General features: G+C 43.9%; 1 protein-coding gene across 5 annotated transcripts in view; it reads left to right on the forward strand.

Moving 5' to 3' along the window:
* Positions 1-26,280, forward strand: part of SVIL (supervillin) — a 316,448-nt gene that overhangs the window by 143,368 nt on the left and 146,800 nt on the right. The window contains exon 1 of one of the 5 annotated variants that reach the window (XM_056519429.1): positions 10,633-10,806. The exons of the other annotated variants lie outside the window; for them this stretch is intronic. Coding sequence (XP_056375404.1) covers positions 10,746-10,806 — 61 coding nt within the window. The 5' untranslated portion in view covers positions 10,633-10,745. Of the gene's footprint in view, positions 1-10,632; positions 10,807-26,280 lie in introns of those variants that run through there. 5 annotated transcript variants of the gene reach the window in all.

Genomic DNA, 26,280 nt, shown 5'->3' on the forward strand with positions numbered 1-26,280 from the left:
ATATACAGTATATCCCATAAGTGAGTCCACCCCTCACATTATATATACAGTATCTCCCATAAGTGAGTCCACCCCTCACATTATATACAGTATCTCCCATAAGTGAGTCCACCCCTCACATTATATATACAGTATATCCCATAAGTGAGTCCACCCCTCACATTATATACAGTATCTCCCATAAGTGAGTCCACCCCTCACATTATATACAGTATCTCCTATATGTGAATCCACCCCTCACATTATATATACAGTATATTCCATAAGTGAGTCCACCCCTCACATTATATATATATATATAGTATCTCCCATAAGTGAGTCCACCCCTCACATTATATATACAGTATATCCCATAAGTGAGTCCACCCCTCACAGTATATATACAGTATATCCCATAAGTGAGTCCACCCCTCACATTATATATACAGTATATCCCATAAGTGAGTCCACCCCTCACATTATATATACAGTATATCCCATAAGTGAGTCCATCCCTCACATTATATATACAGTATCTCCCATAAGTGAGTCCACCCCTCACATTATATATACAGTATATCCCATAAGTGAGTCCACCCCTCACATTATATACAGTATCTCCCATAAGTGAGTCCACCCCTCACATTATATACAGTATCTCCCATAAGTGACTCCACCCCTCACATTATATATACAGTATATCCCATAAGTGACTCCACCCCTCACATTATATACAGTATCTCCCATAAGTGAATCCACCCCTCACATTATATATACAGTATCTCTCATAAGTGAGTCCACTCCTCACATTATATACAGTATCTCCCATAAGTGAGTCCACCCCTCACATTATATATACAGTATATCCCATAAGTGAGTCCACCCCTCACATTATATATACAGTATATCCCATAAGTGACTCCACCCCTCACATTATATATACAGTATATCCCATAAGTGAGTCCACCCCTCACATTATATATACAGTATCTCCCATAAGTGAGTCCACCCCTCACATTATATATACAGTATCTCCCATAAGTGAGTCCACCCCTCACATTATATATACAGTATATACCATAAGTGAGTCCACCCCTTACATTATATATACAGTATATCCCATAAGTGAGTCCACCCCTCACATTATATATACAGTATCTCCCATAAGAGAGTCCACCCCTCACATTATATATACAGTATATCCTATAAGTGAGTCCACCCCTCACATTATATATACAATATATCCCATAAGTGAGTCCTCCCCTCACATTATATATACAGTATATCCTATAAGTGAGTCCACCCCTCACATTATATATACAATATATCCCATAAGTGAGTCCACCCCTCACATTATATATACAGTATCTCCCATAAGTGATTCCACCCCTCACATTATATATACAGTATCTCCCATAAGTGACTCCACCCCTCACATTATATACAGTATCTCCCATAAGTGACTCCACCCCTCACATTATATACAGTATCTCCCATAAGTGACTCCACCCCTCACATTATATTTACAGTATCTCCCATAAGTGAGTCCACCCCTCACATTATATATATACAGTATCTCCCATAAGTGAGTCCACCCCTCACATTATATATACAGTATCTCCCATAAGTGATTCCACCTCTCACATTATATATACAGTATCTCCCATAAGTGATTCCACCCCTCACATTATATATACAGTATCTCCCATAAGTGAGTCCACCCCTCACATTATATATAGTATCTCCCATAAGTGAGTCCACCCCTCACATTATATATACAGTATCTCCCATAAGTGAGTCCACCCCTCACATTATATACAGTATCTCCCATAAGTGACTCCACCCCTCACATTATATACAGTATCTCCCATAAGTGAGTCCACCCCTCACATTATATATACAGTATCTCCCATAAGTGAGTCCACCCCTCACATTATATATACACAGTATATCACATAAGTGAGTCCACCCCTCACATTATATATACAGTATCTCCCATAAGTGAGTCCACCCCTCACATTATATATAAAGTATCTCCCATAAGTGAGTCCACCCCTCACATTATACATACAGTATATCCCATAAGTGAGTCCACCCCTCACATTATACATACAGTATATCCCATAAGTGAGTCCACCCCTCACATTATATATACAGTATCTTCCATAAGTGATTCCACCCCTTACATTATATATACAGTATCTCCCATAAGTGATTCCACCCCTTACATTATATATACAGTATCTCCCATAAGTGAGTCCACCCCTCACATTATATATACAGTATCTCCCATAAGTGAGTCCACCCCTCACATTATATATACAGTATCTCCCATAAGTGAGTCCACCCCTCACATTATATATACAGTATCTCCCATAAGTGAGTCCACCCCTCACATTATATACAGTATATCCCATAAGTGAGTCCACCCCTCACATTATATATACAGTATATCCCATAAGTGAGTCCACCCCTCACATTTTATATACAGTATATCCCATAAGTGAGTCCACCCCTCACATTATATATACAGTATCTCCCATAAGTGAGTCCACCCCTCACATTATACATACAGTATATCCCATAAGTGAGTCCACCCCTCACATTATATATACAGTATATGCCATAAGTGAGTCCACCCCTCACATTATATATACAGTATCTCCCATAAGTGAGTCCACCCCTCACATTATACATACAGTATATCCCATAAGTGATTCCACCCCTCACATTATATATACAGTATCTTCCATAAGTGATTCCACCCCTTACATTATATATACAGTATCTCCCATAAGTGACTCCACCCCTCATATTATATATACAGTATCTCCCATAAGTGAGTCCACCCCTCACATTATATATACAATATCTCCCATAAGTGAGTCCACCCCTCACATTATATATACAGTATCTCCCATAAGTGAGTCCACCCCTCACATTATACATACAGTATCTCCCATAAGTGAGTCCATCCCTCACATTATATACAGTATCTCCCATAAGTGAGTCCACCCCTCACATTATATATACAGTATCTCCCATAAGTGAGTCCACCCCTCACATTATATATACAGTATCTCCCATAAGTGACTCCACCCCTCACATTATATATACAGTATCTCCCATAAGTGAGTCCACCCCTCACATTATATATACAGTATCTCCCATAAGTGACTCCACCCCTTACATTATATATACAGTATCTTTTCATGTGAGAGCACTGAAGAAATGACCCTTTTCTACAATGTAAAGTGGTGAGTCCACAACCTGTATATCAGTGTTTAATGTTGCGTCCCCTCAAAATAATGTAACACACAATTGCTGTCTAAACCTTGACAACAAAAGTGGTTACACCCCTTGTCAAAATTGGGCCAAAAGTTTCCAGATTTTTTGTGGCCTCCATTTTTTTTCCAGTACGGTCTTAAGCCTTCAGGGCATGGAGTTCACCAGAGCTTCAAAGGTTGTTACCAGAGTCGTCTTCCATTCCTCATGGATGACATCACGGAGCTGGTGAATGTTAGAGACCTTGTGCCCCCCACCCTCTGTTTGAGGCTGCCCCGTGACCATGACACTCCCACCACCATGCTTGACTGTAGAACAGCCACACTTGTCTATGTACTCCTCACCTGGTTGCCGCCATACACGCTTGACCCCATCTAAGCCAAATAAGTTTATCTTTGCCTTATCGGAACAACAGGACATGATTCCAGTAATTCATGTCCTTAGTCTACTTGTCTTCCGCAAACTGTTTGCAGGCTTTCTTGTGTATCATCTTTAGAAGAGGCTTCCTTTGGGACGGCCATGGAGACAAATTTGATGCAGTGTGCTGCGTATGGTCTGAGCACTGACCTCTGCAACAATGCTGGCAGCACCCATACATCTATTTACTAATTTTGAACCCTCAAAATTGTAAAGTGCTGTGGAATCTGTTAGCACTATATATATATATATATATATATATATATATATATATATATATATATATATATATATATATATTCACTACTAGATTTACATGTGATACAGGAATATAAGGATCTATCCATGTGCTGTAATTGGGATAAACTATTGGCTTTGAGTATATGCCATTAATTGATCAGGGGCATGGGTCAGCATGAAGCAAGTAGAAGTAAAAACTTACTTGCATTAGGTGTAAGGCCCCGGCATGCAGGAAAAGGTAAAGAAAGTCCAGCTCCCCTACTGTGTCCCATGCACAGATCCACACTCAGACTCTCCGTGCCCAACCACTAAATAAATAACTAAATGATCCAGCACTTGAAAGGACTGCAGCTTTATTGAGGAATCCTCTAAAAACAGCATGGTACAACTTCACCAGGTCTGACATATCTTGATGTGTTTCGAGCGCATGCACTCGAAACGCGTCAAGATATGTCAGACCTGGTGTATTTGTTCCATGCTGTTTTTAGAGGATTTATCAATAAAGCTGCAGTCCTTTTAAGTGCTGGATCATTTAGTTGTTCATTTAGTGGTGCTGCCCCGGCCATTGGCATATCATTTGGTTCGGTGATCTGGACAAAGCAGAATCAAAGCTGTGGGGGGTATCGTGACTAGGTAATTTTATGTTTTTATTTTTTGTTTGTTTTCTATTTTCCCTTTGCCCCAGTACCACATTAGATTTTGTAGAACACTGGATACCCCCTTTTTAAAGAGCCGTACAACATGATTGGGAATTATATGTCAATCCAGATTGTAACTGCATCTCATTGAGTTATAATGGGGTTGGTTGGGTTCCATAGTTTCTGATGGAAAAAAATATCATAGCTATCTCATGAAGGTTTCCGCATGCAAAATCTCTGTGCAGACATTCCGGAGACTGCCGGCGCTAGGACCACACAGGAATGTGCCGTCTCCTAGACAGTTATTCATTCTGTTCGGAGTCTGCAGAAAAAATGAACAGGAATGTGCATAGTGCAGCAGAATCCCATTGAATTCAACAGGACTCTACTGCAGCAAAATCTGTGGGAAAATTCTGTGGTGTGAACATAGCCTAAAAGTTGTGGAGTCTACACTAATAGAACTTAAAATACAGATGTGAACAGAGCCTTAGTTCTGTGTGGAAACAGTTTTGAAGAAGTTGTTTTGGAAAACCCCACAAACTGAACATCTGCTAAACAAAGTGGAGTACTGTCCAAGCAAAGGAACCAAACTGTACAGATCAAGTATCCTCTCCCATGATAGTTTACATTAAAGGGGTACTCCAGTGGAAAACTTTTTTTTTAAATCAACTGGTGCCAGAAAGTTAAACAGATTTGTAAATTACTTCTATTAAAAAAAAACTTAATCCTTCCAGGACTTATTAGCTGCTCAATACTACAGAGGAAATTATTTTCTTTTTGGAACACTGCTGACATCACAAGCACAGTGCTCTCTGCTGACATCTCTGTCCATTTTAGGAACTGTCCAGAGTAGGAGAAAATCCCCATAGCAAACATATGCTGCTCTGGTCAGTTCCTAAAATGGACAGAGATGTCAGCAGAGAGCACTGTGCTCGTGATGTCAGCAGAGGCCTCAACGTGCCGCCGATTCATGAGTCACCACCTACTCCCCAGACATTCAGGTTGGAGATCCTAAAGCCTGGGGTGGGCTTTTGTGAGTCCTTTTGTTCCCGGGCATCATTCTCTGTAATTTCATTAGTCTGTTCTGTGTCCATTGCTTTCCTATGTAAAGTGACTTAAAGGGCAACTGCAGCAGAAAACATTTATCCCTTATCCACAGGATAGGAGATAAGTGTTTGATCGCGGGGGGTCCCACTGCTGGGACCCCCCGCGATCTCCTAAACGGGGTCCCAGCATTAGCGCTCAGTGTGAGTGCTAAAGCGCGTAGTGTCGATCTGAGAGGTCGACTGTTATGCCCCCTCCCCGTCCCCATACTGTTCTATGGGAGAGGAGGGGAGGCACGAATGCTGCATCCTCTCCCATAGAGTTACATGGAGGTGGCGTGTCGGCCGCCGCGTCATGCGGGAGAGCCGCGGCAGAGCCGTGGCCTCATGCAGGAGATCGCGGGGGTCCCAGCATTCGAATCCCCCGCAATCAAACACTTATCCCCTTTTCTGTGTATGGGTAATACGTTTTTTCCACTGCAGATGTCCTTTAATATAGGGGATTTGAGGTATAAACAGAGCACAAAACAGGTTGCACTGCCAGACCACAAAGCCTTAACACTCAGCGAGAGGCGGGCTGGGATTTCCAGAGGAGTCAATCGGCCAATTTTAAGAGGAAGCCTAAAAACCACCAGAGTCCTGTCCACCTGGTTAATATAAATGAGCGCGAGTGCAGAATGTTTATTTTACTGTTGATCATGAGCAATGGCCGCCCACATTCTGTTCCGGATAAATAAGCCTTAGTGTTTATTACCTTAGGACAAATGTATTGTTCTCTGGAGTTTCTGGACTTTGGGATGGAGAAAACTGTTAATCACATTTTAATACTGGTGGCGCCAGTTTATGTATTGTCAATTTTTTGGGGTGTGGTAGAATTACATTTAGGCTGTTATTTATGGCAGTGGTACCCATCCCAGTACTTGAGTCTCACCAATCTTCCGTTTTTTTTTCTCCCAGTTACTCCATTGAAATAGACCTTGGAAAAATTCTAATCCAGGACTGTTGGTGGCCTGGAGGACTGGGTTGGGGATCTCTGCCATAAAAGAAATTATGCTGGAATTTGAAATTCGGCCATGTGCACTGTGCAGCAGAATCCCATTGAAAGCAATGCAATTTTCCACTGGATTTTGCTTGGAAATTTGCTGTGTGAACATACCCTAAGGGTATGTTCACACAACGTAGTAAAATATGCGTAATTTCTGCCCAGACATTCCGCACATTTGAAAGTTGCGGTGGCCACTAGGACAGCAATGCATTTCCAAGGGAAATAAACAAGAAATTCTGCCTTATGCACAGTGCAGCAGAATCTCATTGAAATCAATGGGACGCTGCTTCAGCAAAATGGCAGTGCGGAATTCCGCATGGACACTCCACCGTGTGAACGTACCCTAAGGCTTTCTACCAGTCCTAATGTTTCGTTGTAGATCAGTTTTATTTAGATAGTATATTACACAGTACACAGTCAGGTCCATAAATACTGGGACGTCGACACAATTCTAACATTTTTGGCTCTATACACCACCACAATGGATTTGAAATGAAATGAACAAGATGTGATTTAACTGCAGATTGTCAGCTTTTAAGGGGTACTCCGGCCCTAAGACATCTTATCCCCTATCCAAAGGATAGGGGATAAGATATCTGATCGCGGGGGTCCCGCTGCTGGGGACCCCCGCAATCTCTCATGCAGACACCCACCTGTGGCAGCTGCACAGAGGGATGTTCGCTCTATGTCTGAAGGGTCACGACTACATGTCATGACAATACTGCGCCCCCTTGTGATGTCACGGCCAGCCCCCTCAATTCAAGTCTATGGGAGGGGGCGTGACAGCATTGAGTGGGTTGGGTGTGGTGCTATGAGGGGACGGGGCTATGACTTCACAAGCTCCGGCTCTAAGCGTTTGGAACACCAGAAAATAAAAATGCAGCATGTCATATAATGCATGTATAATTACTGCAGAGTGTGAATTGGAGTGCTCGGAATCCAATTAACTGGAGTTTTTTTTTTTTTTTTTTCTTGAGGCTATGTTCACACTGTCAGGTTTTTAATTGCAATTACTGAAGGCAAAGTCAAGAATTGGCTTTTGACAGCAAGGGAAGCCTCAGTCTTTCTTTTATACCCCATGTTTACACAGCAGAATCTCTGAGCGGAATTCTCTGGAAAAATGATTCTGTTCGGAAATTCTGCTGCAGCAGAATCCTATCTATTTCTGCCGCGGAAACCCCGATTTCGGCATCCACAAATACAGTGAACCTGTTTATTGTTTCTGCGGATCCCGCTCGGAAATGCATTGCTGTCTATAGAAGCTGGGCATGTCCACGCGGTCCTAGCGTCGCCGGAACATGCAAAGATGGGGCACGTCCGCCCGTGTTTTCTGGGTAGACATTTCGCACGTCTTTCGCTGTGTTTTGTATGCAATAATTGCAATTAAAAACCTGAACGTTTGAATGCATCCAAAATCTTTTTGCTCAATTTGTATAAACTGCTTTCACCAGCTTGGTGTATGTAATCCGTGTCAAGGTCAAGGCATAGGTTATAGCCTGATCCGGTGATTCACAACCAGCGTGCCTCCAGCTGTTGCAAAACTACAACTCCCAGTTCCTGGCATGGATAGAGGTTAGAGATGAGCGAACTTACAGTAAATTCGATTTTGTCACAAACTTCTCGGCTCGGCAGTTGATGACTTTTCCTGCATAAATTAGTTCAGCTTTCAGGTGCTCCGTTGGGCTGGAAAAGGTGGATACAGTCCTAGGAAAGAGTCTCCTAGGACTGTATCCACCTTTTCCAGCCCACGGGAGCACCTGAAAGCTGAACTAATTTATGCAGGATAAGTCATTGTCAAAGAAATTCAAAAAGAAAAGAACTTCATGTGGAGCATATAGCAGCTAAGTACTGGAAGAGTTAATATTTTTAAATAGAAGTAAATTACAAATCTGTTTAACTTTCTGGCGCCAGTTGTTTAAAAAAAAAACATTTTTTTTTTCCAGTGGAGTACCCTTTAAAGGGGTACTCCGGCGCTTAGACAGCTTATCCCCTATGCAACGGATAGGGGATAAGATGCCTCGTCACGGGGATCCCGCCGCTGGGGACCCCCCCTGATCTTGCACACCCCAGTTAAAATCAGTCCCTGAGCATGTTCGCTCCGGGTCTGATTACCGGCGACCACAGGGCCTGAGGCGTGTGACGTCACGCCTCCGCCCCCGTGTGACGTCACTCCTCCGCCCCCGTGTGACGTCACTCCTCCGCCCCCGTGTGACGTCACTCCTCCGCCCCCGTGTGACGTCACTCCTCCGCCCCCGTGTGACGTCACGCCTCCGCCCCCGTGTGACGTCACGCCTCCGCCCCCGTGTGACGTCACGCCTCCGCCCCCGTGTGACGTCACGCCTCCGCCCCCGTGTGACGTCACGCCTCCGCCCCCGTGTGACGTCACGCCTCCGCCCCCGTGTGACGTCACGCCTCCGCCCCGTGTGACGTCACGCCTCCGCCCCCGTGTGACGTCACGCCTCCGCCCCGTGTGACGTCACGCCTCCGCCCCCGTGTGACGTCACGCCTCCGCCCCCGTCTGACGTCACGCCTCCGCCCCCGTGTGACGTCACGCCTCCGCCCCCCCGTGTGACGTCACGCCTCCGCCCCCCGTGTGACGTCACGCCTCCGCCCCCCGTGTGACGTGACGCCTCCGCCCCCGTGTGACGTGACGCCTCCGCCCCCGTGTGACGTCACGCCTCCGCCCCCGTGTGACGTCACGCCTCCGCCCCCGTGTGACGTCACGCCTCCGCCCCCGTGTGACGTCACGCCTCCGCCCCCGTGTGACGTCACGCCTCCGCCCCCGTGTGACGTCACGCCTCCGCCCCCGTGTGACGTCACGCCTCCGCCCCCGTGTGACGTCACGCCTCCGCCCCCGTGTGACGTCACGCCTCCGCCCCCGTGTGACGTCACGCCTCCGCCCCCGTGTGACGTCACGCCTCCGCCCCCGTGTGACGTCACGCCTCCGCCCCCGTGTGACGTCACGCCTCGCCTCCGTGTGACGTCACTCTCCTCCCCTCGATGCAAGCCTATGGGAGGGGGCGTGATGGCTAATACTACAAAAACATCAGAATATAAAAAAATATATATACTCAGTCTAATTTTTCATCCTTTAACAGGGAGAACTTTCTCTGTATTATACAGCAGCTGATAAGTACTGGAGGGATTAAGATTTTTTTTTTAATAGAAGTCGTTTACAAATCTGTTTAACTTTCTGGCACCAGTTGATTTTAAAACAATGTTTTCCACCGGAGTACCCCTTTTTGAAGGCGGTTTTTCCCAACCATTGCCCCCTTGAGCTGTTGCAAAACTACAACTCCCAGCATGCCCGGACAGCCGAAGGCTGTCCGGGCATGCTGGGAGTTGTAGTTTTGCAACAGCTGGAGGCACCCTGGTTGTGAAACACTCTCCTAATCAATTAGCCAGAGCAGCTGAGCCCCCCCGCATTGTCTTTTTACATCATTCCCCATGACCACCCCCTGTCATTCCTGGAGATTTAATAGAGAGATTACTGTCCCATTTTACACATAATATAAAGCACATGTGCAGCGGTGTCATCCATCAGAGCTCTGATCCCCCCCCCCGGTGAGTGTATAGCATTTACACAGGACTGCACGTGCCTACCTGGCTGTATTATTAGCTCCTTAACACAGCAATCTTTGCACTGTCCTTATAGGAGGGTTGAGCCCTGGAAGAGAGATAGCAGCACTACACTTTTTTTTTTGTCTCTCAGTCTTGGATTTTTCACTTCCTTCTGTCGCGTTGTTCTTTTTAATCTTTTTTTTTCTCTGTGTCATTTCTCCAGCGGAGGCTTCAATTTGGCCAAAATCTGCACTTTTTTTTTTTTTTTCGGCAGCGTCTGACCCAATGTGCACTTGAGTTCCTAATTTCTGTGTGTAATCTGATTACGGGCTTGGTTTGCTCCGGCTCCCCAGCCCCATTGCTATGCACTCGCTGTGCTTAGTCTCTCCAGCCTGACAGCTTCGGTGCAGGATTGGGAAATTTGCTCAGTCTCTCCTTGCTGGAACGGGCCTAGAGCCGGGGGGTCTTCTCTTTGCATCTCTTCTACTCCTGGGTGTATATATCTAGTATATACATATATACACACTGTGGTCAACAATGTTTAGGAACCGATGGATTTCCAGCTATGTGGGAAGTGTCATATGCCCGGAGGATCCAGGTTAGTGACTCCCAGGATTTGACTAAATGAGCGCCATCTGATTTTCGGAGTAACATTTCTCGCCGCGCTCCTATACAGTGACTTATTCTAGATAGTATGTGTTTGCATTGTATCTCGTTCTTCCTTTTGCTGTACGCTGCAGACAGATTAGACAGATCTGATTATAAGCTTAGGTAGACTTTGCCTCATTAACGTTAAATATGTCACAAAGTTTAATCCAGATCTATTTAGTGTTTTCTGCAATTTTATTTTTAGTCGTTTTTGGCCACTTTTATCTGTTTTGAAGCTTTTATCTGGAGAGCTCGGTGTGTGATTTTCAGGTAGCGCCCAGTCTGTACACAGCTGCAGCCCATGAAAGGGAGGAATGCATTAGGCAGGAAAGCGAAGGAGTTGGACTGTGCACCTGCAGGGTACAGCCACTACATAGGTGTGTTGCAAGGGTTTTTAGGGTCTGAGCACACTACGTTTTGGCCCCCCCCCCCCCCCTGTTAATCGTATCCGTCGGCATCCCACCGAAAACGTGATTCAGACTGTCGCGATGACACCCTATCGGTCCAGCCAAAGACGCTAGAGAGAGTGTGATGGTGCAAGGGTTAAAGCCACCAGACCTCTGGGTATCCATTACTAGTCCCAGGAAGTCACCAAATTAACCCTTTGATAACCGTGTTTCACCAGAACTTCCTTCAGAAAGGTGAGCGCCTATATTTAGAGATCAAAGACCAGAGCTGATTAAACATTTAATCTGAAAAAAGGTATCTCAGTGCTAGGTATAAAAGAAAGAGAGGTACAAAAATAAATAAGAGTTCAGCAAGACAAGTTCAGAAAACAAAAAGAAAAGTCCTTACACCGTAATAGTATAGCAGTCCTTGTGAGTGAGAGTCCAGCTGTATCTTAGGGTACGTTCACACGTATTTTACTCTGCGGATCCGCTGGTGAAGACCCACTCTGTGCTGTCTTTACATGTGCCTGCTCATAGCGGGAATACGCCGCGACAAGCAGACACCCTGCAGCGTTGTGCGCGGCGTACTCGCACATCGCGGCCACTCTTCCTGCTCTGAGTTAGGCAGAGAGCTCCCGCGATGTGAGAGTATACTGCGACTCGCACATCGCAGTGTGTCTGCTCATAGCGGCGTATTGCTACTACAAGCAGGCACATGTAAAGACAGCATAAAGCGGGCCTTCACCAGCGGATGCGCAGTGAAATACACTGTGAAAATCCGCTAGTGTGAACGTACCCTTAGTCTTGTCAGCTGCTACAGGCTTGAGCAAGGGTTTGTCCAGCATCTCAGTTTTATAGTGGGTTTTTAGGAGGGAACAGAGAATTCATCTGACCCACAAAGGAGGGGGGGGGGGGGAGACTGCCATCCCTCTTTCCTGCTTGCTTATCTTAGTGTGTTTTATAATGGCCAGAGTGCCTGACTTCAAAGGAAGTATACCACCAACAGCCCCCCTCCCCCCAAATAAAACTGGAATACACAAGACCGATACAGTCTGAATGAACCCTCACCCATGTCTTAGATTATACATTATACACAAATACAATTATAATACACATGTATGGTTCCGTAATCAGGCCTTGGGCATGACACCGACGAATACTGTTAATGTAAGCAGCGCCCCCCATTCACTTCTGCTGCCAGTCACCCCTCTACTATTCGCTATTTTAAGTGCACTCTTGACAGGGACTGTTACACTTTTGAAATGGCGCACATGTCCCGAAAGGCGCGACAAGGTGACTCCTTTCGGCAATAGAAGTGAATGGGGTCCGCTGTGCCCCTTAACAATATATGTCGGAATCCCGTTTTCGGCGGGATGCAAATGGATACGATTAACGGGGCCAAAACATAGTGTGTTCTGACCCTTAGTGGTCTAGTTGCTGTCTGATCTAGGGACAGGTTCACGAGGCGGATTTTACGTAAAACTTTGCAACATTTGCATTAGAAAACGAAGCGTACCCATTGCTGGTTTCCATTTGCATGCTGTGGATTCTCTTGAACTTTGGGACGCTGATTACAATAGGGCTTATGCTATCTGATGCATTTTTCTGTACCAAACTTGATGCTCTTTTGGTAAGAAGTGTCACTTTATTTTTTTTACTGCATTCTGATTTTTAGACCTGCATGAAAAAAAAACCTGAACATGGGAACATGTCCTTAGGCCCCATTCACACTATGGCAATTTAGCAATAAAATCTGTTTCAGTTCTGCTCAAATAAAACCATCCCGTTATCTTGAGGCCATGTTCACACGTCGGAAGTTCCGAGCCATTTCCGCTGCAGCAGAGTCCGTTAAATTCAACAGGATTTTGCTGCGCTGTGCACACTTTGGTATTTCCGTGCCAGATGTTTCCGGAATGGAAATTCCGTTTTATGCCTTTTTTACATTTCCATTTATCGGCACCCTTTAGGGTAGGGTCACATGTAGCGTATATCTTGTCTATTTCACTGTTAGGAAAGTCTGTGGGTGTTTATTATTACTCCCATAGACTTTGCTAGCGTAAAATACACGTGTAACCCTACCCTTAGGAGGAATTTACACTGTAATCTTAGGGCCCATGCACCCTATAGAATTTATGGGTAAAGTTTCTGGCGCAACAGTCTCCCATTGGAGAAGGTTTATCGAAACCAGTGTAAAGGAAGAGTGGTGCAGTTGCCCATAGCAACCATTCAGATCGCTTCTTTCATTTTTAAAAAGGGCCTCTGAAAATGAAAGAAGCGATCTGATTGGTTTCTATGGGCAACTGCACCACTCTTCCTTTACACAGGTTTTGATAATTCCCCTCCATTGTCTTCAATGGAATTCTGTGTGCACAGTGCAGCAGAATTCTATGGAATCCTGATCAATGGGAGTCTGTTGCAGTGCAATATCCACATGGAATATTCTGGCGGAATTCCGCACAGACACTTTGCCATGGGGACACACCCTGAGGGTCTATTCCATGGAAGAATTTCTGCACCAATTCCGCTTCCACGTTCATTTGGGTGGTTTTTGGCTTGTGCAGATTTTGTGAGGAATCCGCATGCGCAAATTCAGTAGTGTGAATGGGAGTGTGGAATCCCATAGAAGTCTATTGGGTTTTAATTTGAGGCGGAATCCACCTGCAGAAATTCTGCTGTGTGACTAGACCCTTCGGGTGTGTTTCCACATTCCAGTTTACTGAAGAAGTTTTAGAAATCAAACCTAGGAATATCAATAAGCAGTAAAACCTGCTGCAGCAAATCTGCAGCGACATTAGGATGTGTGAAGCTGGATATTCTTACTCTAAATAGGTGATGGCTGAGGTCAGTGTTTACACCATTACTCGTGTGGACTATGAAGGTTTTTCTCGTGTTGGTTCAAACAAGTCGGCCAATTACGTTTTCCATTTGGATCAACAGTATTGATAGCCAATCAGTTTTAACTACAAAAAATGCCGTAATATTACCAATATTTTGAATAATTACATGCAATAAGCCTACAGTGCTACTTGTAATGTGCGCCATAGTTTCGTATACATAATTTGTCGCGATATTTCCGCATCATTTCACCAGAGGACAGTTCTCTATGAAGGGACACAGTGCCCAGGGCTCCATAATAGAGAACCAAGAGAACTCTGTGTGCCCCATACAGGGGTCACTGCTGTGTCTGAGGCCTTGTTACATAACTGTATTTTTGGCACCAGCCATTTAACCACTTTCCTGTCCCCTGACAATAGACTCAGTAATTCCCTTCCATGTTTCGTGCCTCCCTTAATGAAGTGAAGGAAAACCCGAAATCCGATTAGCGTCCTGTCACTATAGGGGAATTGCTTTGTGCGATATTTTCCAGATAAAACTTCTAACTGGAAATGTTACAGATCTGTTTGAGACCTTGGCATGGCTTTTTCTTTTCCAAGTTGTGTTTAATCTGGCTGACCTACAAAGCAAAACCTGCCGGCACATTATTCTGCCAGTGCTACCGCCTGCGACTGCCACTTCATTAAAACTGATCTGAATGACTTGTGACTGTTCTGCACAGCTCTATTGTGTGTGCCGGGCGAGTGCGCAATTCTTCCCCCTTCTGCTGGAAGCTCGGACACTGAGGTGGAGCTGGAGGCCCTCTGCTAATCTGTGACCGTAACAGGTGTGTGGACTCAGGTTTGCACGTTGTTAGCCGGTGTAAAGTGTTGTGTGAGATATGACGGGGGTCATTTTTTTTTTAGATTTTAAAGTGCAAGTCAAAATGAATCTATTAGACAACAGCTTCCTGTAACAATCATAAGCTGTCCCATACCAGAGTAGGTAGCTGGGGGTATTTCCGGTATCTCAAAGCCCCCCTGAGGGTCGGTCTGGCCTGTAGTCTGCTGTCAGATCTTTATGATGTTTGGACCTGTGATGTGGGATCAGTCACAGCCCTTAAAGCATTACTATCGTTAGAAAAACTTTTTTTTTTTTAATACTTCCTTAAAAAACGAAGCATTTTCCTAATATACTTCATTAAAAAATACTTCATTTGATTGCTAAAAATGAGAAAAACAGGTTTAAAAAATGGCCACTAGGGGTCTCTGTCTTTTTTTTTTTATTTTGCAAATGAACCCAGAAAATTCAGCCTTTTTGGTCCTTTTTTAAAAAGGACCAAAATCTCTGAGAGGAGGGAGGTGCAGTTATCTCCATGCTGTTCCTCAGAGCACAGACAACATCCAGAAGGCCTGCAGTCTTTAAGAAGAGAAGCTTTCACATGCACAGTTACAAGCAATACTAGATGCTAAACTATTATTTATATGCTAAATGGTTTCTCTTTGGTCATTTTTATTAAATTATTTCTTGTGTATGTGCACCATATAGGTTCCACAGGGCTGCTTTAGGGTTATAGAAAGCATGCACTTTGGTTACAAAGCTATGAAAATGTAAAAATGCAGGTTTTCCTTGTCCTTGCACCATATAGTTTCACATGGCTGCATTAGAGTTATATAGAGCATACATTCAGCCAATATGCTTTGCAAATGTAAAAATGTTTGTGCAGACAGGGGAGAGGGGAGGAGAGGAGCTCATCATGCTCCAGGGGAAGAGAGAAATTCTGAAGACTTATCACAGATATACATAGATTAAAATGTATTTTACATATTAACACATGAATATTATGCATTCAGGTCTTAGGGCACATTATTACACAGATTTAAGCACTTTATTAAATTTTCTTACTAATGACAGTAACGCTTTAAGGGGAACTCAGGTACTGAAGTACTTATCCCCTAAGGTTATGTTCAGACCACGGAATTTCTGCCTGCAATTCCGCTTTGAAATTGCAGGCAGAAATTCTGCTTGCTAAAATGCACAAGCCTAGTGAATGGGTTTGGAAGCGGAATTTGTGAATGGAAAATCCGCTTTAAAATATCCGCCTGAAGAATGGTGTAGCCCATTCTTCAGGCGGATGTCCTTGCGTGGAACACATTGCAGTCTATTGGGGACTACAATTTTTTGCGCGGTCCTAGCGCCGTCTGGAGATTCCACAATCTGAACCTAGCCTAAATGTCTGCTTGGCGCTCCAGTTCCCCTCACACACAGATTTGTGACAACCTTGTGTATCTCTGGCTCTCCCATAGAGATGAGTGGAGGGGGCATGTTGACATGGGGCAGCACCGGAGATCGCCAGGGGCCCCCTGATCAGACACTTATGCCCTATGCTGTGGATTCACATGTGGTTTTAGTACAGATGCAAAGAATTATCTGTAATATGCCAAAGTCACAACGTCACCGCAGGTCTGATCCAAACTGACAAGTGTTGATTCAGGCCATCAGACCCGTGGCCAGGTCAGGCTTGCAGCCTTTTGTATTGTTTTCTTTTTTTCAGCTTTTTTTTTCACCGAAAAATATATAAATAAACTAAAAAATTATAACTGCTTTTTCCAGTGTTCTTGCATTCTTTGCAGCTTTTTTTTTCCAAGTGTATGGAAATGCAATTTTTTTTCCCTGGGATAAATGCTTAAAAAAAAAAAAAAATTGTTTTTAATAATAAAAGTTAAAGTACAACAAAAGAAAAACAGGTAAAACCAGATAACAAGGCACCAAGGCAGTAAAGTCCGGCAGAGGTTTCAGGAAATACATCGTCCTCCCAGGGAAAAATGTCCCCACAAATGAAAACACACAATATCAATGAAGACATAGTAACATGCCCGCAGTATAAAAATGTAGGATGCATAAAACAGCCATTCGTGCCCAGTGCCTGACATACGACACAGTACAACCAGTCACACTGCACACACACTGTGGAATCCCCCCCCCCCCCCCCCCCCCCAACAACACAAGAAATAGGAAAGGCCCCTCTAGGCACTAGGGGGGAGATTTATCAAAATCTGTGCGAAGAAAAAGTTGGCCATCACGTCGCTATGCACGCCGCTCCTATTGGATGACGGGACGGTGCGTGCAGCGACGTGATGACGACGATGGAGAGCGCCGACAATGCATGGGATCCAGAAGACGACGCGCCGTAGCCCCGAGGACAGGTAAGTGATCGTCAGCGGACCACACGGGGCACCGTAAACTGCTATCCGGTGGCAGCTGAAGCAGTCTGTGCTGCCGGATAGCCGTTTATGCGATGGCCCCGACATACAAAAGCATCGTATGTTGATGCTGCCTCTGAGAGCCCATCATATGTTGAAATGATCGTATGTCGGGGCCATCGTAGGTGGGGGGGGGGGGGGGTCACTGTATTTCGTTTTTGCTTTTTAAAAAGAAGTCCTAGCCTAAGCATCTGCGATTTTTGATAACTGTCAGGGAGTCCCAAATCCCCACAAAACGCTGTAATACCTTATTAAATTCCCTCCAAACATCTGGTTGCTGTGTTTTTTTCAGTGGACATCTCTGTCCATTTTAGGAACTGAAATAGAAGAAAAGAAAAAGACCGGGGAACGGCGCCTCGTGTGTTACCCTTAAACACAAACAGCAAGTGTAAATGTGGGGAAACCCACAGCACTTATAGGTGGCTGCTCACCAGATGTAAATAGAAGTAGCGCATATCACCCCATATAGGGGTACTCACTGATGTCCAGGGGGGCTGCAAGCCAGAGGTCACAGGCACATAGGTCCTGACGTAGTCATCAAAAGGAAAATGGAAAAGAACCTCATTCATCCAGTACCTGCCGGTTAGGTCATCAGGTGGTGCACAAAATGATGCAATATATACCTTGGAATATTGTATACACGAAAATGTATTTAAAAATAATAAACATACAGATTACGCGTTTCGAGGGTGACTCCCCTCTTCCTCAGATCATTTTAGGAACTGTCCAGGGTAAAGGGAAATCCCCATAGCAAACATATGCTGTTCTTGGCAGTTCATAAAATGGACATAGATGTCAGCAGAGAGCACTGTGCTCGTGATGTCAGCAGAGAGCTCTGTATTTCAAAAAGAAAAGAATTTCCACTGTAGTATTCAGCAGCAAATAAGTACTGGAAGGATTAAGATTTTTTAAATAGAAGTAATTTACAAATCTGTTTAACTTTCTGGCACCAGTTGATTTAAAAAAATAAAAAAAAAAGTTTTTCACCGGAGTACTCCTTTAACTTGCTGGTTGTTGTAGTTTTGCAACAGCTGGCGGCACACATGATGGAAACATTGGAACATGGAACGTGGCTATTTGTCTGCTGAAGTGTAAGAAACTGAAGTGTCAGTCGGATGTTGACTAGCTTGTGAGCAGGTGAAGGGCACGGCGCGAGGTCAAAGGAAAAGATTGATGGGCGCAGTGTGGACTAAGTATACCCTTAAAATGCCAAACGGAAAGTCTTACCATGTCACTATATCTTGGGTGTCCAACGAAGTTCTTTGAAGTCCCATGCAAAAGAAAATTTGGCAGCACGTTGTTGAGCTTCCGTGTATTTTGACGTTGAACTTTTTTAATTTAGCCTTGACCTACAGTCTTACCTCTACTTAACAAGGGTTTAATATCATACAAAAATATGTTTGTTACTGGGTAATAAGCCTGTATAATTACAAGTGTTAACGCTCTCAAACTCGTCTGCTGGGGATAACACAGTGTTATCTTGCTGAACTGGTATAGTCTGAATGTGTCAATCTAAGGCTATGTTCACACGCCAGAATTTCTGCATGAATTTATAGCCCATACACTTCAATGAGATTCTGCTCTCCCATTTACACAGCAGAATTTCCGTTGCAGGAATTCCAACGAAGTGAATTGGCTATAAATTCATGCAGAATTTTCATGTAAAATTCCATGCAGAAATTGTGGCATTTGAATGCGGATTTTGCTACCATTGACTTTAACGGGTCAGCATAAAATCCGCAGTAGAGGCAGATTTGCAGTTTTTCCTTTGGACCCATTTCAAGTCTGTGGTAACAAAATCCGCTGCGGATTTTCCGCAGCAAATATTTTGTGGAAAATATGCAGGTAATCAGTCTGTGTGAATGTACCCTTAGGGTGCGTTCACACGTGCGTATTTTTGCAGATTTTGCTGCCCATTGACTTTAATGGGTACCGTAGTTTAAATCTGCTGAAGAAAATCTTTCAGCAATAGAAAAACTGGGCACCACCTGTGTAGATTCTGGGCTGTGCGTTGCTAATAGGTAGCAGTACGGCTCCCTTGAAGCTGACAATAATCTGTGCTGGTGCCGATCACGTCAGAGAATATGTAGACAATTCATATAGGACAAGAAGAAGAAATACGGAGCACTCACTCAGAGATTGCAGGGTCGGCTTCTTTATTGGTTCAGATGAACATCAATGGGAGACGAGGTGTGGGGAGGCAGGTGGCGTGGACGCGGGGGTATGGATCGACGGGCAGTTATCGCGCCGAGGCGCTTCATCAGGCTCAGGTAAATTCCACAGCAAATATGTTGTGGAAAATATGCAGGTAATCAGTCTGTGTGACAGTACCCTTAGGGTGCGTTCACACGTGCGTATTTTTGCAGATTTTGCTGCCTATTGACTTTAATGGGTAGTTTAAATTTGCTGAAGAAAAACTGCAGCAGAAAATACACATGTGGGAACTCACCCTTAGGGTACGTTCACACGAGCGAATCCCCAGCGCGTATAACGCTGCGGATCCGCCGCTGAAGGACCTCTGTATGCTGCCTTTACAGGTGCCTGTTTGGAGGGGCAATACGCTGCTACGTGCAGACACACTGAAGCGATATGCGAGTCGCTGCGCATGCACGCTATACTCGCACACATCGCGGCCACTCCCCCTCCTCTGAGCTAGGCCGAGAGCTTCCGCGATGTGAGAGTATATCGTACATCGCAGTGTTTCTGCTTGTAGCTGCGTATTGCCGCACCGAGCAGGCACCTGTAAAGGCAGCATACAACGGTCCTTCAGCGGCGGATCTGCAGCGTATTACACGCTGGGGGATCCACTCATGTGAATGTTGCCTTAGGGCTCATTCACGAGTGGATTTTCTGCTGCAGATTTGCTTCAGCAGATTTTGCTGACCATTGACTTTAAGGCTAGGTTCACACTGCAGAATTTCTGGTTAGGATTTCTGCCTGAGATCGAGCCGGCAGCGCTAGGACCGAGGAGACTGCATGGCTGCCCCCATAGACTGCAATGCATTTCTGGGGGGATCTTTTGGGAGATCTGCTCAGAAATCTGCCATCTATGGGGACGGCAATGCAGGCCACACGGTCCTAGTGCCGCTGGCTCGATCTCAGGCAGAAATTCTGCCCATAAATTCTGCAGTGTGAACCCAGCCTAATGGGCAGCAAATTCAGCTAAAGCAAATCTGCAGCAGAAAATTAGTTCATGGATTCACACGGCAGAATTTCTGCTCTGAATTTGTCTGAATGTGTCAATCTAAGGCTATGTTCACACTCCAGAATTTCTGTATGAATTTATAGCCAATACACTTCAATGGGATTCTGCTGTCCCATTCACACAGTAGAATTTCCTCTGCAGGAATTCCATTGAAGTGAATGGGCTATAAATTCATGCAGAATTCAGCACAGAAATGTTGGCGTGTGAATCCAGCCTAAGGGTACGGTAACACAGGTGGATTTATTTGGGGATTTCTCGCTGCATATTTGAAAAGGGGCGGGCTCTTCTTGGCTGTCTGCAGCAGATTTTCCGCAAATCTGCCTGTGTGAACGTACCCTTAGATTGAGCCAAATTTTGGAAAGACTTTCTGAAGTTTACACTACAGAATTTCAAGGTGCAATCCGTACACTCCCGTTGCCTTCAGAGTTTTTTTTTTTTTTTTTTTTTTCTGCCATGATTTGGCAGAACTTTAGGTGAGGATTTGAATTCTTGCACGGTTCCATAGTGTGAACTAGCCCTAACTAGAGAGGCAGAATTTCTGCAATTTAAGTAATGGAACAAAGGCACAAGTTTTGTGTGTGGGGGGGGGGGGGGGGGGGGGCGGTTTCTGGGAAAATTTTTAAAATAATGCAGAGTGGAGTAGTTTTATAAACGTAAAATAATTTCTACACTGGATGTTGGTCTCCTTTCTACTAAGAGGAGGAGAAGCAAACCAATTTACTAGTCAGTCAGACTTCTAGGCAAAACCTTGACTGTGATTGGGAGAACATTATCTGTAATGGTAGAGATCATTATCTGTGATTGGGGGAGAACATTATCTGTAATGGTGGAGACCATTATCTGTGATTGAGGGGAAACACGATCTGTGATTGGGGGAGAACATAATCTGTAAGGGTGGAGACCATTATCTGTGATTGAGGGAGGACATGATCTGTGATTGGGGGAGAACATTATCTTTAATGGTGGGGACCATTATCTGTGTCATGGGGGGGGGGGGAGACCATTATCTGTGATGAGGGAGGAGACCATTATCGGTGATGTTTGTGTGTGGGGGGGGGGGGGATTGAGACCATTATCTGTGATTGAGGGAGGACATGATCTGTGATTGGGGGAGAACATTATCTTTAATGGTGGGGACCATTATCTGTGTCATGGGGGGAGACCATTATCGGTGATGTGTGTGGGGGGGAGGGGATTGAGACCATTATCGGCGGTATGAGGGGGGAGGCCATTATCGGTGATATGTGGGGATACCATTTTCGGTGATGAGGGCGGAGACCATTTTCGGTCATGAGGGAGGAGACCATTATCTGTGATGAGGGAGGAGACTATATGTGATTAGGGAGACCATTATCGGTGATGAGGGGGAGACCATTATCTGTGATATAGGGGAGGAATAGTATCTCTGATATTGGGAGGGGGGGGGAGGAGAACATTATCTGTGGTATGGGGGGAGACCATTATCTGTGATATGGGGGGGGGAGACCATTATCTGTGATATGGGGAAGGGTGAATATTATCTGGCTTATTATTTTAATGTTATAGCTCATCTCTTCCACCTCCCTACACAATAACCATAATGCTCTCTCTCCTATAGAGGTCTAGTGGCAATCTCTAGACCAGCGGTCTCAAACTTTGGCCCTCCAAATGTTGCAAAACTTCAACTCCCAGCATGCCCGGGCAGCCGTTGGCTGTCCGGGCATGCTGGGAGTTGAAGTTTTGCAACATCTGAAGGGCCACAGTTTGAGACCACTACTCTAGACTATAGGTTCCTTTGGTCCATTTGGTTATTAAAAAGCCATATTTCTACAGTGTTGCTCAGAGCAAAGGAGAAGCTCATGCAAGATGCCTTCCCCCATAATCATGTACAGAAAATAAAAACATACACAATAAGAAAACTGTTTTAGGTAATAATAAAAATCTTGCAATACTCTATACAACTTGTTGCCACCAATTATTTTGGGGTAAACTGGTTCCCTTTAAACATAGATTTCTTTGTAGTCCCATTTATAGCGGGATTGTTGCCAACTCTATTGTGAACCAGTGACCTCAGCCCGTCACTGCACGGTGTAAGATCACAATAACTGGCAGGTGATGTAAGGGTAGGGACTCTATCATGAATCAGGCACCTGGCACTGTGGCCAACGCTGCCGTACCAGACTGTGCCACTTGTTTGCTGAAACGGAGCGACCATTTACAACCATTCACTTAGAACAAATGAAACTACCACACAGAAAAACTTCAATCATAATACATGCTGAATTTTACTGAATGTGGTCTCAGACTGAAATACAGCCCCCAACATAAGATTTTATTTTTGAGAATTATTGTTGGCTACACTTTCTGAATCGAGTTGCGTTTTTTTCTTCTTTGTAATGTTTTTGTTTTTCTTTTATTTTTTATTTTTTGTCAGCTCCTAACAAATTAAGCTTTTAGAATTATATTCATAAAAATTCTCTTTTGTTGACATTTTTAGAAAGTCTATCTTGCCATTAACCCCTTAGGCACTCGGCCCTTAAAGGGGTATTCCAGGCCAAAACTTTTTTTTTTATATATATATCAACTGGCTCCGGAAAGATAAACAGATTTGTAAATTACTTCTATTAAAAAATCTTAATCCTTCCAATAGTTATTAGCTTCTGAAGTTTTCTGTCTAACTGCTCATTGATGATGTCACGTCCCGGGAGCTGTGCATGATGGGAAAATATCCCCATAGGAACTGCACAGCTCCCGGGACGTGAGTTATCAGAGAGCAGTTAGACAGAAAACAACAACTCAACTTCAGAAGCTAATAACTATTGGAAGGATTAAGATTTTTTTAATCAAAGTAATTTACAAATCTGTTTAACTTTCCGGAGCCAGTTGATATATAAAAAAAAAGTTTTGGCCTGGAATACCCCTTTAAGGACTCAGAAAATTTTAGTTTTTTGCATTTTTGTTTTTTCCCCCTTCCCGTCCAAAAATCATAACGCTTTTAATTTTGCACCTACAGACCCATATAAGGTCTTGTTTTATGCGTCACCAATTGTACTTTGTAATGACATCACTTATTTTATAACATAATCTGCGGCAAAACAAAAAAAAATATTTGTGAGGTGATATAAAAACGCCATTTTATAACTTTTGGGGGCTCCTGTTTCTATGCAGTGTACTTTTCGGTAAAAATGACACCTTATCTTTATTCTGTAGGTCCAAACGGTTACAAGGATGCTCAATTTATATGGGTTTTATTTTATTTTAATACTTTAAAATTATAAACTACATGCACCAAAATTTGTATGTTTAAAATTGTCATCTTCTGACCCCTATAACTTTATTTTTCCACATACGGGGCTGTATGAGGGCTATAGTCTGTAGTTTTTTTAACTGTACCATTTTTGTTTTGATTTTAATAGGACTTTTTGTTAATTTTTATGAATATTTTTATGGTATATGAAGTTACCAAAAATGCACAATTGGACTTTGGTATTTTTTGAAGTGTACGCCATCGACCGTGTGGTTTAGCTTACCTTACATTTTAATAGTTTGGACATTTACGCATGCGGCGATACCACATATGATTATTTTTATTCTCTATTACATTATTTTATTTTAAAAATGGGAAAAGGGGGGTGATTTAAACTTTTAATAGGGAAGGGTTAAAATTATATTTTTTTACACTCTGGCTATACCATGCAGTTTTCTGATTGCATATACTGATCAATGCTATGCCACATGTTCTCGGTGCTCTGCTTTCTAGCATGGAGCAGTAGATCGAGAGGCAGGCAAGCACCCTCTTGTCGTCCGGTAAGCTGATCGGCAATTTTGTCTCCGCTTGTGAGAACAGTTTAAACCAGATAAACTGGACCAAGGCATACATGTTCGCCCTGCGTCCTTAAGTACTCGGGATGCAGGTTGTACCTGTACGCCCTGCAAACCCAAGAGGTTAAAGTGTACCTGTCATCAACACTTTTTTTTTTTAATATAATGTATATAATATGGTTGGTATATTTGTGATATACATTAGTTAAAAAATGTGTATATTATTGAGTGAAAAAATGCTGTCCCTGCAGCTATTGCCTGTGTGTATCTGGAGAAGGAGGGAAGAGAACGAAAAAAGATGTGGGGTGCTCTCTGGCATAGTAAGTTAGATTTTTGATGGTTTAAAAGAAACGAGAAGGAAAAACCCACCACCACACCTGTGCAGTGGCACTGACCTCCAGGAGTTGTGCCACGAATAGGCACGACTCCGTCGCAGTATGTGGTGGGCTGTTACAGCTTGCTCCTTGATGCCCCCTTGTCCTTTGTCCCCATGGAGGGTTCACGGAAAAGACAATGAAGAAAATGGAAGCACAGAAAATGTGGGGGTTCTGTCTCCCAAGCGTTACTGTGAAAATGAGTCAGGATGCCAATGAATACACAGGATTCTTTTATTTTATTCGTACGTAAAGGGTACAACTTCCTCAGGTCCACAACAACAATTTTGCGGTGTCCTGCTCGTGGGTTCCTGTGTATTGGCGGCTGCCAATACACAGGAACCCACGAGCAGGACACTGCAAAATTGTGATAACAGTGCTCTCTGTTGACACCTCTTCTTGTCCAGTGTAAGAACTGTCCAGAGTAGGAGCAAATCCCCATAGCAAATCTCTAATTCTTCAGACAGTTCCTGAGACAGACAGAGGTGTCAGCAGAGAGCACTGTTGTCAGAAAGAAAATAACAACTCAACTTCAGCAGCTGATAACTATTGGTAGGATTAAGATATTTTTTTTAATAGAAGTAATTTACAAATCTGTTTAACTTTATGGATCCAGTTGAAATAAAAAAAGTTTTTTTTCCTGGAATACCCCTTTAAAGTCTTGATGTATTGTAGATAGGCTTTTATTCTCTAAGCCTGTGCTCACTATTCTGTTATCTTCCATCTTTATTGCCAACATTATAATGTAATGACACAATTGTGAGTCAAGTTACCTTGTATAAAAGCAGAAATCCATGTCTGTGTTCTCACCGCCCTGTCCAGATATAGCGCCTGATGTCTCCAGGTCTGGGATCATTTCTTGTTTTTAGGTTTGCTAATCCCTTCCAGTGACATGAGATTCTCCGAAATAAACCTTCTCCTTATATAAGTGTGTTCAGCAAGGACTGTTTTGTTGTCTCTCTCTATTGAACAGATTCTATATAAATATATATATTTTTTTTATTCTTTCTGCTTTGGGTGATTCCACTGGTGAATAAAAAATAAAAAAATAAAAAAAAAACTGTCCCACTATTCACCTGGGATCCTGGAAGTTTTTAGAAAAGAAAATGAATCATATAATGGGTAGCCTGCGAGGCAAAATGTAAAAACCTCAATAATTCTTCAGAACAGCTGACTGCTCTATACAGAGGTTAAAGGGGTACTCCGCTGCTCAACGTTTGGTACAAACTCTTCCGAACGCTGGAGCCAGCGCCGGGAGCTCGTGACATCATAGCCCTCCCCCTCATGATGTCACGTCGCACGCCCTCAATGCAAGTCTATGGGAGGGGGCGTGACAGCCGTCACGCCCCCTCCCATAGACTTGCATTGAGGGGACGGGGCGTGACTATGATGTCACAAGTTCCCGACACCGGCTCCAGCATTCGGAGCAGTTTGTTCCAAACACTGAGCAGCGGAGTACCCCTTTAAGATGGCCAGTGTTACTATTGGTAATACAACTTTTATGACCGAAAAGAACAATATTTTAACCTCTCGGGCCGCCACAAGTGTCCAATTGGCAGATGCTTTTCCTTAGGTGCC

This window comes from Hyla sarda, chromosome 5 (genome assembly GCF_029499605.1).
Source record: "Hyla sarda isolate aHylSar1 chromosome 5, aHylSar1.hap1, whole genome shotgun sequence".
NCBI lineage: Eukaryota > Metazoa > Chordata > Amphibia > Anura > Hylidae > Hyla > Hyla sarda.